Source organism: Pleurodeles waltl, chromosome 5 (assembly GCF_031143425.1).
Source record: "Pleurodeles waltl isolate 20211129_DDA chromosome 5, aPleWal1.hap1.20221129, whole genome shotgun sequence".
Lineage (NCBI taxonomy): Eukaryota > Metazoa > Chordata > Amphibia > Caudata > Salamandridae > Pleurodeles > Pleurodeles waltl.
Genome location: NC_090444.1, coordinates 733,582,027 through 733,599,240, shown reverse-complemented (window position 1 = coordinate 733,599,240; position 17,214 = coordinate 733,582,027). Strand labels below are relative to the sequence as shown.

Genomic DNA, 17,214 nt, shown 5'->3' with positions numbered 1-17,214 from the left:
CAACTAATTGTCTTTTCTGTCAGAATATCTTTGTGAACATTTGGCCACTAAAGATATTTTTACAATTACAGCTGTAATGGTTTCAAATGGAACAACCCTGAATAGTCTGTGGTCTTCAATAAAGACGCTGCTACATTCACATTCATTTACTCTACCCATGTAAAATGATCAATTTATACCTTGTTTCACAAATTATTTCCTGCAGTGTCATTGTAGACCACAGTGACCTGACGTAAACCTGTATTAATGGTCTTAAATTTTCTCTAAAGTTGCCCTAGGTTTTCTGTCATCAATTATTTCATTCATGTAGTCCCAGCAACGTCATTAGCCTACTTAAGGACTTTTTAACAGCTACCCAAGTCTTTCCCACTCAGCTAATGAAGGAAAACAACAGGAAGAACACAAATACATACACATTTAAAAAAAAGTAGATAGCTAGAACAAAGAAAAAATACATAGTTCTTTTCTGACAGTTCTCTGAACGCGTAGGACCGTCGCGTGGACGGCCTTCTGGACTCCTTTAAAATGTTCATACATTCCTGCGAGAGCCCTAGATGCCCATACTACAGGAATTCAGGAGCCTTGCCGTCAAGCACAGAGAGGGAAGGTTGGGGTGAAGAATCTTGCCTCCTAGCCTGCAAAGGAGATCCGGTCTGCACAGCAGCCTCTTGTGCGGCTGCTCTGACAAGTTGAGAAGATCTGTGTACCAGAATTGTCAAGGCCATTGCGGGGCTATGAGTATCATTCTGGTGTTGGATCTGTAGAGTTTATTACCGCTGGTATCAGGGGGATCGGTGGAAAAGCATAGAGAAATGTCCCTGACCAGTCTATCAACAGGGCGTTCCCTCGAGTCCCCGGACAGAAGAACCTGGACGCGAAGTATGGGCATTTTTTGTTTACTTAGTCTGCAAACAGATCTAACTGAGGCTGACCCCACTGAAAGAAGATGTCTGCGACGACCTCGTCATGAAGAACCCAGTCGTGGGCGTCCGCGAGGGTTCTGCTTAGGAAATCTGCCTCTACGTTTTGTTGCCCTGGGAGGTGGATCGCTGTAAGAGACATTCCTCTCGCTATCAGCCAGTGCCAAATGGTTTGAGACTCCCGAGACAGGAGGCGGGATCTCGTACCCCCTTGTTTGTTCAGATAATATGTTGTCATTGTATTGTCCGTCTGCACCAGCAGAGACTTTCCCTGAATCGATGGTGCAAATGATTTCAGAGCCAGATGAACCGCTCTGAGCTCCAGCAGGTTGATATGGTAAGTCTTCTCTTTGCTGGACCACAAGCGCTGAGCTTGAAGGTAACCCAGGTGAGCCCCCCCAGCCCTGCAGTGATGCATCCGTTACCAGAGTGTCGGAAGGAATTGGTTGGTGAAACTGAACCCCTACTGACAGGAGATGTCTGCGCGTCCACCATTGCAATGATTGCCGTACTCCGATAGGAATAAGTATCCTGTCCTCCCATTGGCCTGTGTATTGATTCCACTGCTCTTCTAGAGTCTCTTGAAGAGGTCTCATATGCAGTCTGGCATTCAGGACAATGAAAATGCACGAGGCCATGGAGCCCAACAGAGATGTTACCTGATGGGCTGTAGGCGCAGGGGAACCAAGAAGATTGTGACCCTTCCTCCTTATTGATGATAGTCGTTCCTCCGAAGGATACACTTTTTCTAGCTCTGTATTCAGTATCGCCCCCAGGTAGTGGAGGGTTTGAGTTGGGATGAGAGTGGACTTTTGGAAGTTGACTTGCAGACCTAGAGAGCGGAAAACACTGAGGACCATGCTTAGATGTTTTTTCGCCTGTTCCAGAGAGGGGGCTTTCAGTAGCCAATCGTCTAGGTATGGATAAATGAAGATTTTCTGCTTCCTTAAATGTGCCGCTACAGTTGCTACACACTTGGAGAATGCACGAGGGGCAGATTTGAGGCCGAAAGGCAGCACCCTGAACTGATAGTGTTGAGAGGCTATCATAAACCGAAGGAATTTTCGATGTTTGGGCACAATCGGAATATGAAAATACGCATCTTGCAGATCTATGGAGCACATCCAGTCTCCTCGATGCAGCTGAGGGAAAAATCTGATGAAGAGCCAGCATTCTGAATTTTTGTTTCCGGATGAACTTGTTGAGCAGCCTCAAGTCTAGAATAGGTCTGAAGACTCCTTCCCGACCCTTTTTTGCTACTAGAAAATATCGGGAGTATACTCCTTTTCCACTTTGAGCAGCTGGCACCTTTTCTATCGCTCTTTTCTCTAACAGGATGCGAACTTCTTTGTGTAGTAAGTTCATGTGAGCAGGCTTTGACCTGTTTGGTGGTAAATGAGGTGGAGGGTGTCGGAAAAGAAGAGAGTATCCATTCTCTACAATGTTCAGCACCCATTTGTCTCTTGTTATGCCATGCCACTCGTGAGCGAACTCTGTGATACTTCCCCCAACTGGAGCGGTGGACAGAATTAAGGGAAGTGAACCCTCATTGCTTGGCGGGGTTTTGGGGGTAGACTGCGGAGGCCTGCTTGATCCTCGGTCTCTTGTGACCTTGCGAGACTGGAAGAGAGGACGCCCTTGCTTCTGTTGCGGTCTCTGGGACCAATGAGGGGTTTGAACCCTCTGTTGTAACGGGCACCTGTTGTAACGTCTATACCGCCTTCTGAAATCTTTCCTTCTTTCCAGACCAACTGCCCTCATTGTGTTTACCTCCGCCTTCATACGTGCCATCTCATCATCCGTGTGGGCACCAAATAACGAGTTTTTGTTAAACGGAAGGTTCATGATACGCTGTTGCGCCTCTTGCTTTAACCCTGTGAGCCTCAGCCAGAAAGATCGTCTTCCTCAAACCCCATGCGCGTATCCATGGGCCGCCAAGTCCGCACCATCTGCAGCTGCGCTGATGATTTGATTGGCGACCAAACTCCCTTCTTGAAGGATCTCCTGGAAGTCCTGCCTGTCCTCCCTAGGCAGCTTTTCCGCAAATCTGTTTAGCGAGTCCCAGAGGGATCGATCATTTCTGCCCAGGAGTGCTGAGGCACTGGAGACCTTCATCATCGACAACGCTGTGCCACACATCTTCCTACCCAGAGAGTCCAGATGTCTGCTCTCCTTGTCTGGCGGTGCAGTTGACGATGAAGCCTCTGAATGCATCTTGCGGGCTGCGGCTAATATGACTGAGTCTGGTGGTGGATCAGCCCTGAGAAATAAAGGATCCTGATCCGGGGCCTTGTACTTTTTCAGGACCCTAGCAGGAGCTGAACGCAGGCTTGCTGGTGTCAGAAACGTCTCCATGGTTGGGCTGGAGGAGACCATGCACAAGTGGAAACAACTTCCTGGAAGCTGTTCTGTGCTGCAAGGTTTTGAAGATCACTGATGAGGAAGTTGAAGGTTCCGGGACATCAATGTTAAGCTTTTGTGCTCCCCTGAGCAGCACCTCATTGAAAGTTGTTATATTATCCACCAGGGAAACTCTAGCTGGTGGAGAGTCTGTCAGAGTCGGGGAGTAACCTCTTATGGAAGACCTCGACGATGTGGACCAAGAAGAGGTCCTTCGCTGATGGTGCGACCTTGACCTAGACCTCCTCTGGGAGCGTGACCTGCTCCGAGATCTTGTGGGAGTGCATCGAGGTCTAGGGACAGACTGGCGAGACAGAGCGAGCCCGCTCTGTATGCGCCGTTGGCGTCCTCGGTAGTGACACTGGTGGTGAGTACATGCTTGAGTACTGAGAGTCTGGAGAAGCCGGCGCCTTGTTAAGGCTCTCCAACCACCTAGGCAATAGGTTTATGGGCGAGATGTGCCCTGGCGATGAGGCCCTTGACCGTCTGGACGATCCACTCCTTTAAGAGACCACTGGACTTGGTGGAGTGATATTCTTGTCGGCCGGTGGTTGCCGACGCTCTTCTCCTTGAGAGACAGGCGGTATCTGTCTCGATGTCGATCGGTGTACCGATGTCGAAGGAGGCCCAGAATGTATCATAGACTGCTCAGGTCTCGACATAGAGCGCCTCGACGGCGACTGATGGTCCTTTCCATGTGTACGACTCGACGTCGTATGCTTCGCCGTCAAGTGATGGGCCGCTGACGACGGAAGTCTCTGCTCCGCACGATGCGGTGACCTAGACGTCATCTTCCATGCCATCGAGGGTTATAACGCCTTCGACAGCATAGGAGTACTCCGGTGTTGGCTTGACGTCAATCAGTGGGTTGCCGTCGATGGAGATCTGTCCTGATGAGAGAGATGAGCTTTCGACATCGTATCCTTCGACGCCGGTCGGGTCGGAGTCGACGGCGATAAGGTCCGATGATGCGATGGCAGCAGCGATGACGTAGACGGAGAACAATCAGGTATTTTCTTACCAGCTGACATTGATCTAGCCTGTCGCTCATGAGAATGGCTTGTAGAATGTCTGGGAAGAGAAGAGGATGATGTTTTCTGCCTCTCGTGAAGCCCATGAAGTCGTATCTTCTCTCTGTCCTTCAGAGTCCTTTTAGACATGTTTTTACAATGTCTGCAGGTGTCAGGGCAGTGATTCTGAGGCAAACACACAATGCAGACAGAGTGTGGATCAGACTGAGCCTTCTTCTTCCCACAGGAAGGGCACTTCACAAAAAGAGAAGGCATTTTCCAGACAGGAAAAAATCCCCCCTCAGTCCACTGTTCTGCTATTCAATCAATCAATCAGTTTTTGTAAAGCGCGGCTACTCACCCATGAGGCTTCCAAGGCGCTGGGGGGAGGGTGCCTCATCCGAAGAGCCACGTCTTGAGACTCTTCCAGAAGATGGTGAGCAATAGGCGTTGGCTGAGGTGAAGGGGGAGGTTGTTCCAGCTCTTTGCAACGATGTAGATGAAGGATCGTCCTCTGACAGCGGTTTTACGAATGCGAGGAATGGTGGCCAGGGCCAACTGAGCACAGCGGAGGGATCTGGTGGGGGTGTGGAATGAGACACGGTGGTTCAGGTAGGCTGGTCCTGCGTTGTGTATGGTCTTGTATGGCCCTGTACGTGTGGGTGAGTAGCTTGAAGGTGATTCGTTTCTCGACCGGAAGTCAGTGGAGGGTCCGCAGGTTTTGTGAGATAAGCTCTTGAAGTGGGAGGTACAGGATTAGTCTGGCGGCGGCGTTCTGGATGAGATGTAGTTTTTTTAATGTTTCTAGTCGAGGTGCTGGCTTAGAGGGCGCTGGCCGTAGTCGAGCTTGCTTGTGACTAAAAGCGTGGGTGACTGCCCTGTGGCAGTCTGCTGGGATCCATCTGAAGATTTTCCAAAGTTTGCAGTGTGTGTGCCAGCAGGACGAAGTGACTGAGTTTACCAGCAGGTCATAGATAGGGAGTCGTCGAGGATGATTCCTCAGTTGCGGGAGTGCCCAGTCAGTCCAGGGGGGGCGCTAAGAGAAGTGGGCCACCAGGAGTCACCCAAGGCTGAGGTGGTGTTTCCAAAGATGATGAGCTCAGTCATCCATTTCTGGATGGGGATTTACAACTAAGTGTAAGTTACAAGTTTTCATTAACTATTACGTTTTCACCTGTTGGTGGAGCTCTCCCCTGGGACACTATAGGGAAAAATAATAAAATGTAATATTTAAAAATTGTATAAAGTGAATACAGACAGTTATAAATGTCAAACTAATTTAATGAATTTAGCATTAGTTGATGCACTTCCTTGGAAAACAGTGTATCACAATAATAGTGGTTGGCTATGGGTGGTGCTTGACTTACACCGAGGCTGGCTTGGAGTACATCTGAGCCCGATTTTACACCATTAAGGTTGTAGTAACTTGCATTTTGTGAACCACAATTGTCTTCCTCTTCTGTGGGTGTGTTTTGAATTAACATGTCATTTCAAAATCCCTTGGCAAATGTCCCCAAATCCTCCCCACTGAATAGTAATTATACCAGGGCTCCAAAAATCTACTCAAACACTCACTATGGCGAGTCATTTTTTATGAGGTAGAGCTATTTTTGGAACTTACTTGCCCCTTTTGGTAAGTGGACAAAGAACACATTTTCTTTTCAGACAGAAACTGAATTAGCAATTAAGATGCCTTTAAATCTTATTCTTGCCACATTTGCTGTGTGTTCAGAGACTAAGATCAAAAGTCAGTTTGTGTTCTTGAAATGCACATACTTTTCTTAGTGACTGCACAGTTCCAGGATTTTGTAAGGTGAACTGTCTGACCTGTGTGAAATGAAAGGCTGTGGGTATCAGGACTTTCCTAACACACAACATTTAGATAACTAAGTCAACTTAAGAAACATTTCAAAATGTATTTCAGTAGCTGTAAAAGACAATTGTTTTGCACTTGTGTGATGAAAATAATTTTTTAATAGGATGAAAAAAGTCAGAACACTTTACTTGGTGATGTGCAAATGATAAATATTTTTGCTGAAACCTAATTTTCACAGTTTATTGTTAATACACTACATAGTTTTATCAGTAAAGCTGCAAGTTAGTAGGAAAGTTTTTGGACATTTCTTGGAAATTTACTGTCTGTAAATGACAGTGAGATACCACATCATGCTTTAGTAATATATACTTATTAAAAGTGACTGTTTTAAACATAGCCTGAGAAACACTCCTGCCCTGATGGCAAAGCTATTAGTAAACTAAGGTGCCAGTCATGCATGGCTCATGTGTATCCTATATGTGCCCTAAATTTTTATTATACATGGAGCAAACGTTAAGTGTATTTCATCAAACAAATGAGGACTTTTTAACAGCAGAAATGCTGAGCTCACATATTTGAACGTGCACTCATATGTGAGAATGAAGAAATGGTGACTGTAAAATACAATATTTGCATAGGATCACACAATTTGAGATAGGTTTCCGGGTCAAGTACATTACAGTTAGGTCAAGTAGATTGTTCAAGCTACTCGACCTGCAGGTCCAGTAGGTCCAGTAAAAGTTTTATGGTTTTATGGTTTTTTTAAGACCTGTTTACCCATTTTCCAACCACTCCCAGGTCCCTCCCACATTTATCATTAATCCTTATAGCAAAGGATGCGGAGATCTCGGTCACTGTGGTGGTGATCTTTGCACAATAACGATAGGCAGTGCAGAGGTCTCCAGATGTAGCTATGTGAACTGCATTTTGTAGTATGCGAGTAGTACTTTTGTATTGCTACTTTAAGCACTACAAAATGCAGTTTGTGAATTGAGCCCTTGCTGCCTCACAGGGTAGATAACACATGCCACAGTTTCTGGAGCTAAGGGAAGTAGTGATTATTTCACCAGTGGTATCAGGGAGTACGGAAAAAGGGAAGAGAGGAAGTAAGAAAGGGGCAGGTTAAAGGACGCAGGAAAGTAGAGAATTTCAAGGTTACTCAAGGCATGCTGGCGCACAGGCATGTGTGCCTAACATGTAAAGATTTCAGTTGGCAACTGAGGGAGGCAAAAGAGAACTGGGTGTCATCTGCATATATGTTATAACAGAAACCAAAGGAGGAAAGAACTATCATTGAGGAAAATGCAGAGCGAGAACAAGAGGGGATCAAATATGATGCTTTAAATGCCCACCTTTAAAGGGAGCGGAACTGATCAGTGCTACAGGAGACTAAACAGAGCAAGAATTTGGATCATGGGAGGACAGCGAGTTGAACAGTACTGAGCAGCTGAATTTATCAGGTACAGCTAAATGAACAAGGAAGATGAGAATAGGAGGTAGCTGTGGTGAGCAGGGGTGATGAAAGCTGACACTGTATCAAGTGACTCAGTAGAGCAGCGGGTTAGGAAGGCTGCTGAAGGGAGTCAATAAGATTAGAAGACAAGTAGCATGAGCCTGATAAACATGAGATGTATGAGGATTTTTTTTTTTTTTTTTTTTTTAATAGAGCAGCAGCAAGATAAGGTGGTGAATGAAAAAGGATCAGCTGACCTTTTATGTGGTATGTGAATACTGTGTAAAAGGTCCAGGGGTTACCCAGTTAGGGGATAGGGCTTGCTATGCAATCCCAAAGGGCTCTATGTAGGGAAAGCGTGGTCGAGCAGCCTTAGACTTAACAAAGAGGAGTGCAAAACATCCACAAATACACACAACTGTCAATAAATGAGACATACGACTCACAAAGGAGATCCACACCAATTTATAAAAATAGCAATTATCTTCATATATGTTTAGGCATCGCAGAAAAATCGTTGAGGTAAGTACATTTTTAAACAGGAATTATTTTCACAGTGCAATTTCAGAGTTCTACAGTATTATTCTGTGGGAGGAAAAACAAGTTCTACAAACACAGACCACAGCGACTTACAAGACCAATCTCCAGGAGTTAAGGTGAGTAGTGGGCAAAGTCCAAGGCAGCACTAGCAGTACACCACAAGCAGCATGGGTGCAGCATGGGTGCGGCAGGGTGCCAAACAGCATCAGGTGCCCAATGCATTTCTATGGAGATCAAAAAGAGGCTGCAGGTTGTGGCCAGGAGGCCAGTCAGGCTGAACCAACAGCGGAGCTCAGACTTGACGATGCTCGGGCCTATGTAGGCACCTTTGGTCCTCTTCTCCATGGCTCAGGGGTGACAGGTGCAGGAGTCCTTAGGTGTTGGATTTTCTTTATGGGAGTGGCCGAGGTGGAGAGGCTGCAGGCGTCATCGCGGAGTCCAGGAGGGGTGAAACCACAATAGATTGGGACTCTCGAGGCAGGGGAACCTTGTTGGCACCTGTCGTCCACTTCAACGTTGGTCAGAGACAGTGGGTGCAGTGGTGACTTCAGATGTCAGGTTTTGCCAGTCCCAGAGGCTTCAGAGTCCCTTCTTTTGGCATTTGCTGGAGAACAGGTCCACTGTACACAGGAGGTCTTGAGTCTTTCTTGAAGGCAGGAAGTCCTCCCATGTTTCTTGAGTCACAGCTGCAGGACAAATCGACCTTGGTGCAGCTTTAGACGAGGGATGCAGACAGGCCGGGTGGGTTGGCACTTTTTTTTTTTTTTCCTTCTGCTCTTGTGGCTCTTCTTTGTCCTTGGTTTTCTTAGGTCATCGGGATCTGCTTTTCTGGTGCCGGGGGCTCCCCTAAAAACTGAATTTAGGGGCACTAGGGGTTTGTAGGGTAGTAGCCAATAGGCTACTGACCCTTGGGGTCACTACAGTTTAGGGAAAGAGATCTGAAACTAGGGTCTTGGTTAGTAGGAACCAAGGCACTTTCAGACTAAATCACATAAGAAACCAGGCAAAAAGTAGGAAGTAACTATGCCAAAAAGAGGCACTTTCATTCAATATGTATTAGATTAAGATGAGGTACCAAAGAGGGGGAAAACAGATTTGATAATTTAGGGATACAAGAAATCAGGGGACTTACGAAATGGATGATTTCAGAAAGTAAAGAAGCCCTACAGGGAATGTTAAGTGTTGACTAGAAATATTCCTGTTTTCCCATGGCTTGGCGGTAGTGGGGGAAGAAACAAGAATGCAGCAAGGCGAGGGGCACATGAGTTACAACAGGGCTTTCTGAATGGAAACAATATGCAAAGTCTTTAGTTGTGAGACTATCAAGGAAACTTTGATTTGGTGTGTCATTTTATTGAAGGTATGAGATTGCAGACTTCTTGCCAACAGTGTGAGGAAAACCTTCATTACTAATAACTTAAGCTAAGGACAAAAAAGTGCCTTGGAAGGTGCATTATGTTGCAGCTTCTTAAACAAAAATGTTCCCCAAAGTGGATAATAACATGCAATTTTCCCAAACTACTCCCCAAGACATGAAGGAAAGTAGTTATGTCATAAAATGGGAAATTCTTAGAAGATGCTGGAGACGGATGAATGTGTCACCCACTGCAACTCGAGGGGTATAATCTTTGGTGTGCAAGACTGCCTTGGTGCCCTCAATGTTGGAGACGAATGAATGTGTCATCCACTGCAAATTGAGCGGTATAGTATTTAATGTGCAGGAGGGCTTAGTGCCTTCAATGTTATTCAGTGATTTTCTATAAGCTGTAATCACTGCTAAATTAACCTTTATATATACACTCAGCAGCTTGAACTGAGCTCCACGCAGAAGATAAAGAATAATAATGTCCTCTTGACGTGAAAATTTATCATGCCCACTTCTCTGGCATCATAAACAGAATCCTTTATATTTCATGCAATAACAGGTTATTGTAGAAGAACGTTTAACTACACTCAAGATTTCCATGCATGCCGGAGGAAGTTTCAAATGACCATGGTGTCTGACTTCAGGAGCCATACTGCCAAATTCAACAATATGAGGTTTGGGTGATTAATTTGCCCTCAAGTGTAATCAGAAGTTTGGGTCTCCTGTGCAGCCAGATGGTCTGGGTATGACCGTTGCCTCACGTAGTCCAATGATATTAGGATCAGGAAACTTACTTAGTTTTACTATTACAGAAGGGATTAAAAGTATAGGAGGAAAGGCATTTACAACATCTCCTGAATATTTCCTTAAAACGGCATTGCGCAGTGGTCTCACTTATGGTAGCCTGGATGTGAAATCTGACCATTTACTGTTTTGGTACGATATGAAGAGGTCTACAGGTTTTCTCTACCCTTCAAAGGTACTGTGCAGGACCCACGTGTGGGTCAATAGCCGATCTCTGGTGGGTCAGACTCTCATAAATAAAATAGTTATGCCATATAAATAGTTATGCCTTTAAATTCTGTGTTTAGCTTGTCATATTAGCAGTGCTTCAAAGACAGAGGTAAAATGTTAGGCTATGCCGTCTGACATATTAAAGCTTATTTTAAAAGGGTGTTTTGGTGTTTTTTTTTCCTTCTTCCGACTGTACAGTGAGAGGAATTTCTTTAAAATGAATTATGTGACAATCTTCCGGGAGTACAGGAAAGGTGAAAGGAGAGGCTGTAGGATGTTTTTCTGTAGCACACAACAAAATGTAAATAGCTAACTGAACTGTAAGCATTCAGTAATTAAGAAATAACAAAATAAAGCTCTTTTTTGTAATTCTGAAGTGTGCTGCTGGAAAATGATTTTAATATGATCAAAACAAATCAAGACACTTTGCTTGATGATGCACAAATGATAAATATTTAAAGAAACAGTTACCACATATTATTTGTGTGCTATGTAGCTTTATCAGCATAAATGTATGTCTGTGCAAAGACAGGGGTCATTTCAATGGAAAATAATAAGCGTAAAGGAGAATGTGCTACCACATGATGTTCTAGTTACATCAAAAAACTCCCTGTCATGTCACTTAATGACTGATCCCTGGCCACAGCTGAATGGCAAACTACCTGCCCTTTTCGTAGCTAGAGCCTCTGACTTTACTTTTTACGTAATGCATGGTGGTGTCAGATTTGCCAGTCTGTAGGGAAGATACAAAAGGTTTTAGAGCTAGATGAACTACTCTCAGCTCTATATGGCTTATGGAGCTATGTTCCCGCCTGTACTGCCCATTGCCCCTGAACCCATAGATGATCACTCCATCCTGTTAGAGATGCATCTGTGATTGTTTGTAAAGGTGTCTCTTAGGAATGGAACTACTTGCAGTAGATTCAGATTGTTGCACACCCTTCCTAGAGAGTGTTTTGAGGCTGTGGTTAGAAACAAATTGCCTTCAAACATTTGAAACTTTGAGAAGTCAGGCTTTAACAAATGAACAAGTGCAAACCATTTATAAGTACCATAACAACTTAATAAGAAAGAATTGCGACATATAGGAAATCTGACACCAATTTATAAAAACAGATCTTATTTTTACAAATGTTTAGACACCAAAATGAACAAAAACCACTGGAGGGTTCCACAGATATAAATTATTAAGCAAATCGTAGATCACTACTTTTCACTTAAAATGCAAACAAGCAGAGGTTAACTTCTGTGCTAAGCGATTACTTTGAAAACTTTTTTTTAAAAGTTGTGTTGAGGTACACCACCATGCTTTGGGCGACCAACTCTGGCAGGGAGCAAATCACAGGAGCCAACAAGGCCTAGCAGGACAGTTATCTTGCATTCAAAGCAGTCAAAAGTACAGTTCCAGGCTCTATGAGCAAACTGCCATGAACAACAATGTAGTGGCCCGATGCAAGTAATACAAGATGCTGAGAATGCAGATCTAGTCAACGGGGGTCTTCCTGGGGCTAACCCACGGTCCACGAACACAAGGGGGGGGACTTTGACCACAAGGGTCAATGTCTCTTGAAATCCAGCCAAAAGTGACGTGGGCAATGATAGCAGCTATTTGCTTACAAGTTTAAGGGGTGGGTTACTTATACATTTACTTTTGCCCATTAAACGCAATATAGCCCACACTTTGAAGTTAGACCATCCTACCAACATCATTATAGTGGAAGAAAATAAGGAATATATATGCAGTGAGAGGTTTCAGCTTTTGTATGTGATAGAGCTTATTGGCCTTCAAGACATTTATGAGAAGGGGTTTGTCTTGGGAGGGGAGGAACTTCTTATATAAACCTTTACATAAACTAGTGTTGAATAACGTAATCTTCTTCAAACAATGGGAATTTGATATCTGTTCAACTGTTAAGTCATTATTGAGCTTCAGTGTTGTAATAAGTCCTGCACAGGTTTTTGATTAACCTTATTTGTTAAGCTGTACCAACTCCACCACAAAAATATAAAAGTTATTAAAAAATAGGATTTAACAGAATGTTTATGCTAAGTCTACTAGTAAAAACTCACTGTAAACTTGTTTGGCAAAAACAATAAAGTGTAGCACAGAGAGCAATTCATTTGACCCCTTTCAATCACTTAATTGCCATAGTGTCTCTCATATTCATTGTATATGCAATCCTATGTAATGTGTATGTGCTGATGAGTCTGTATTTACTCAAAGTGTGTTCAGAGACATGAATAAGATTTATTTCATTAAATTAATACAAATCTTCCGGCACAACACATTAACAAAGCTTTGTAAATAGAAAAAGGGGTGTATAAAACTCAATACATAGAATGTTACTACTCTTAAAAAATGTTTACCTGTCTCCTTCCAATTTAGGTATATCTGAGCAGCTTGAAGATTCTTCTAGCCATGCAAGCGTTGGCCTCCTTGCTTCAATTCCTGTGCTCGGCTCTCCAGGCAATAGTAGTTGTTGTACAATTGCTGGATCATAGGCATTTATCTCAAATTTTAAGTGCACCTAAATAAAAAAAAAAAAACATCATGCACAAGGCCTAAAATGGATTCTACACTTAACTTGATAAAAATGTAAATACCTTCATAAGTTTGGAAATATCCCATATGCAGATCTTTCCTCGTTTCGTTGCGGCTGCTAAAAAATGAGGACAGCTTCCAACTCCAAAGCAGGATATCCTGTCCGAGCCATCTGTGCAGGGGAACTGTGCAGGACATGTTGCTAGTGTAACAGAAAGAGGAACATTCTGTGTGTGTTCACCTTTCACAAACGGACAGTTGGGGGAATGCCTTTCATGTTCTGACCTAATGCATTCAAAGAAGCAAGACAATGTGTCAACAATTAGTTCTCGTAGCATGGCAACGTTATGGGCAATAATGAGACACTACATGACAAGGTGTAAAACCGTACAAAAGCAAACTACTCCTATAATAACACAGCTCAATCAATATCACCTCTGAGCAATGAGTCTACTTTACAGACTTTAGAAAACATTACGTACCTGTAACAATCTGTTTACCAGATGATCTAGTACCATACATTATATTACAAAGCCGATGTCTGACCATTTCCCATTTGCGAGGTGAAAATGCACGGAGAACAAGGCAGAGGATTGGTGCTTGGACATGTGGGAATTTCAAGAGCCTCCAAATATGAACAGCTTGGGTGACGTAACTTGTTTTCAAGAAAATGGTGTGATGGTCAGAGCTAAGCTGTGGGACGTCTACAGCACAGGCAATCTACTTGGTATCAGAGAAAGGAAGGAAACGTATATTAAAAAACTTGAAAGCAAAAAGATAGCCATTGACAGGGAAGTGAGTTCAGGACTGCAGAGACAACTAAATGGTCCGGAAGTTGGCAAAATAGATTGTGAAGAATTCAAAGAGGACGTGGTAAAGTTGTAAAGGGTTGTGGAGGTGTTTCTGACCCCCATGCTAGAAATGAGTAACAGGTGAAGGGCAGATGAGGTAAAGATGTTACTCAGTTTAGGAAATCCAAATATGCTGGGCTTGGAGAACAGAATTGCATTACATGCAGATGGCATTTTGTTGTATGAGTGGACCGTGATGAATCCATTAAGAAACTTTTGGGAGACCTTCTATGTATATGGACGCATTTTGGATTCAAAAATTAAGTCCATGCAGGATCTCCGGAATGTGTAGTGGTTAACAACGCAGTATGCTTCTCCATTTACAAGCAATACAGAGCACTGTACTTATGAGGGTATGTATTTAACAATAATTTGATTTTAGGACTGCAATCTGGAGCAGCCAGTGGGAACCTTTTTATTAGTAGGGACCTGAGGGGATGGGGGCACATATCACTATGTTCTTCTAGCTAGAGATGCCACTGTTCAAAACTACTGGGCTTGCTAAACTTTGAAAAGTTATACAGACTAAGTCATATTAGCTCCCCGAAAGTTTCTTCACATCAATAGGTTAGCTTACATACTATGTGTTGGATGGTGCCAGCAGTACATAAAGGGGTTAATAACAGTAGGATATCCCTTCCCAATATAGACAGGTGTTATCTAGTTTTATATTCAAAATTGAACTGGTTTTCCAATCACACAAAGAACCAAAATTGAGTAGGGCCAGACAAACTGGAGGAGTAGAGGATTCCTCCATCATTGTTTGAACTGCCTTCCCCTATTCCCTTGTGGTTGAGTACCCTAATAAAAGGGTTAGTTATCGACCACAAATAAGACACTGAGACTGCAAACAAATATAACAGTCTGGATGTATGGGGAACAAATGTAATTTCATGAGTGTGTAATGATATAAGAGAATTGTTTCGGTACCTCCAGTTACATCATGGATTGCAACAGTGTTTTAAGTCAGGGGAGGAGTTGCGTAGAACTTCACCCCTCAAGAATAATCTGCTCACCAAGACTTCTGAGCACAAGGTAGCCTCCAAGATACACAAAAAGCTAAAAAAAAAATACACAACGTTTGTTCCCCAAACTGAAGTGCAAACAGGAGAAGAATGTGCAGCATATGGAAGACAAATTGCCAAAGCCTATTATGTACCCGAAGGAGACTGCTATAAGAGCAAGCTCGTAGCTAATCTAACAAAGTTATACACCGAGTCCATTACTTTAGAACCACATGAAATAATTGGGTTCCTCACCTGCAACAAAGACTTACAGAGTATGTGACCAGAAGGATGTGTTCTGTCGTGTCATATATTAAAATGCCATGGGCGTGGGCTGACTGTGAATGGAGTAGGATGCGTCCGTCTGAGCTCACGTTCCTGTGGGCCTTTCAGCCTGATTCAGAGGTTCACGTCTGCTTCCCTGTGTCATGAAGAACAGCCCGGTGGTCTAGAAGACCTGTGCTGCGACCTTTCAGCAAACCTGACTGGCTGTCTGCCTGCTGGGGATGATCCAGGGGCACTTCTCCTTGGTCCTGCTGAACAAGGGAGCTGCGGCGAGCCTCTACAGCCACGCCCGCATATCTAAAGAAGTTCAACCCCTTCCACCCCACGCCCCCAACAACACCCCAGTGAAGGCATGGCTGAGGAGGGCCTCCTACACAGGCAAGTGCCTAGCAGAAGCAGAGCTTTCAATCTTTCTGCTGGGCATGCTCACCTGGGAGCAAACAGTGCTGCAACAATGCCCTGCAGTGGCCATGATGTGATGAGGCCACGACAAGCCCACTAAAAGGAGTTCGGGATCCCCAGCAATACCTCAGTGAAGACACGACTGGGGAGGGCCCCTCTACCTCATGCAGGAGTGTGCCCAGTGAAAGCCGTGCCATCAGCTTAGCAACTAGGTGTGCTCATGTGGCAGAAGACACCCCCGCAACTCAAACACCCTGCTGCAACACAGCCACAAGGTGGTGGGATCAATGGAGGAGCCCTGTGGTGGACACCAGTGCCTCCTGGCCCGAGAAGATGTGCACTGAAGGGAGCCTCGGACGACAGTGTACCACAACACAGTCACCAAACAGGGGTCCCGGCTGCCATCTTACACCGGGTGGCACCCAACTCGCAACAGGCCTAGAGGAGGGCCCAAGGACCGACTGCAGGGGAGGTCTGACTGGCAGTTGGCACCTTTACCATCTAAAAAAAAGAGGCAGTCTCACATACAAGGGAGATGCCAGCAACGGCCCTCATAATTAGGTAAATCCCCATCCAAGACCTCTGCAAAGACATCACAGTTGTGATCATGAGAGTGGACGATTTGCAGCAGACAATGGACTCAAGAGTGGAGGATCTGGAGATGGTGTGGTGCCACAAGGTAACCCTAGAAGAGCAACAGATGAAGCTACAGCCAAACAGGAGACTCTTGAGAATCGCAGTCGCTTAAACATCCGCATGTGGTGGGTCCCTGGGAAGCGAAAGGGGACGATATCATGACATTCATCACGCATTTGCTCTGGGCATCCGGTGAGGGCCAGGGGACCAGCTGCTTATTCTAGACAGGGCGCATTGCATCACAGCACTAGCTGGCCTCCCGGAGGGTAACCCTAAAATCCTCACTAGGGTTAATTTATTCCAGGACAAGGAAGCCATTCTGAAAGCCACGTGTGCGAAGACCACCATTGTTTTTTGTGGCTATATAGTACACTTCTATCAGGACCTCTTCCTACTAATGCTCAAGAAGAGGAGAGTTGTCAAGCCAGTATACCAGAGGCTATGCGACCTGGGGCTCAAGTACTGATGGACTCAGCCCTTTGCTATTCCACTGGAAGAGAGAAAAATTGGTGAGATCAACAGCTGAAGCCAAATGTTTACTGGAACTTTCTGGGGGGCCGCCTACCCGGGGTCCCTCGTCACCCACTGCCCGAGGGGCCATGCAGTTGGTGCCCTATCTGGCGCATGGTCACGGTCCAGACTGCAACTCTAAAACGAAAGCCGTGCATGCCTTCAAATAGGACATCATCTCACACCTGCACAACGTGAAAAAAAGAACATTCCCAGACCTCTTACCATGAAACTTGTTGAATCCTTCACTGAACATGCCTGGGATGATGCAGTGCACATGGAATCTACCAGGATGCTAATCTCTTTCCCCTTTCTTTGCACAGCGCACAGACTTGGGGGGTGGACATTTGCCTAATCTACCTGTTTTAATGTTCCCCATCTCTATTGGGCTTTACTCCGTCGAGGGTGACACCTCAATGTACCTGTCAACTGATGGAGAAGCACATCATGTTGGGCCCAGTCGGC

General features: G+C 44.8%; 1 protein-coding gene across 4 annotated transcripts in view; it reads right to left on the bottom strand.

The window, feature by feature from the left end:
- BIRC6 (baculoviral IAP repeat containing 6) overlaps nucleotides 1-17,214 on the bottom strand; it is a 1,722,273-nt gene that overhangs the window by 1,540,690 nt on the left and 164,369 nt on the right. For all 4 annotated transcript variants that reach the window (XM_069234691.1, XM_069234693.1, XM_069234692.1 and 1 more), the window contains exons 7-8: nucleotides 13,124-13,346; nucleotides 12,887-13,047 (exon numbers count right to left, since the gene is read on the bottom strand). In XM_069234691.1, coding sequence (XP_069090792.1) covers nucleotides 12,887-13,047; nucleotides 13,124-13,346 — 384 coding nt within the window. The remainder of the gene's footprint in view (nucleotides 1-12,886; nucleotides 13,048-13,123; nucleotides 13,347-17,214) is intronic.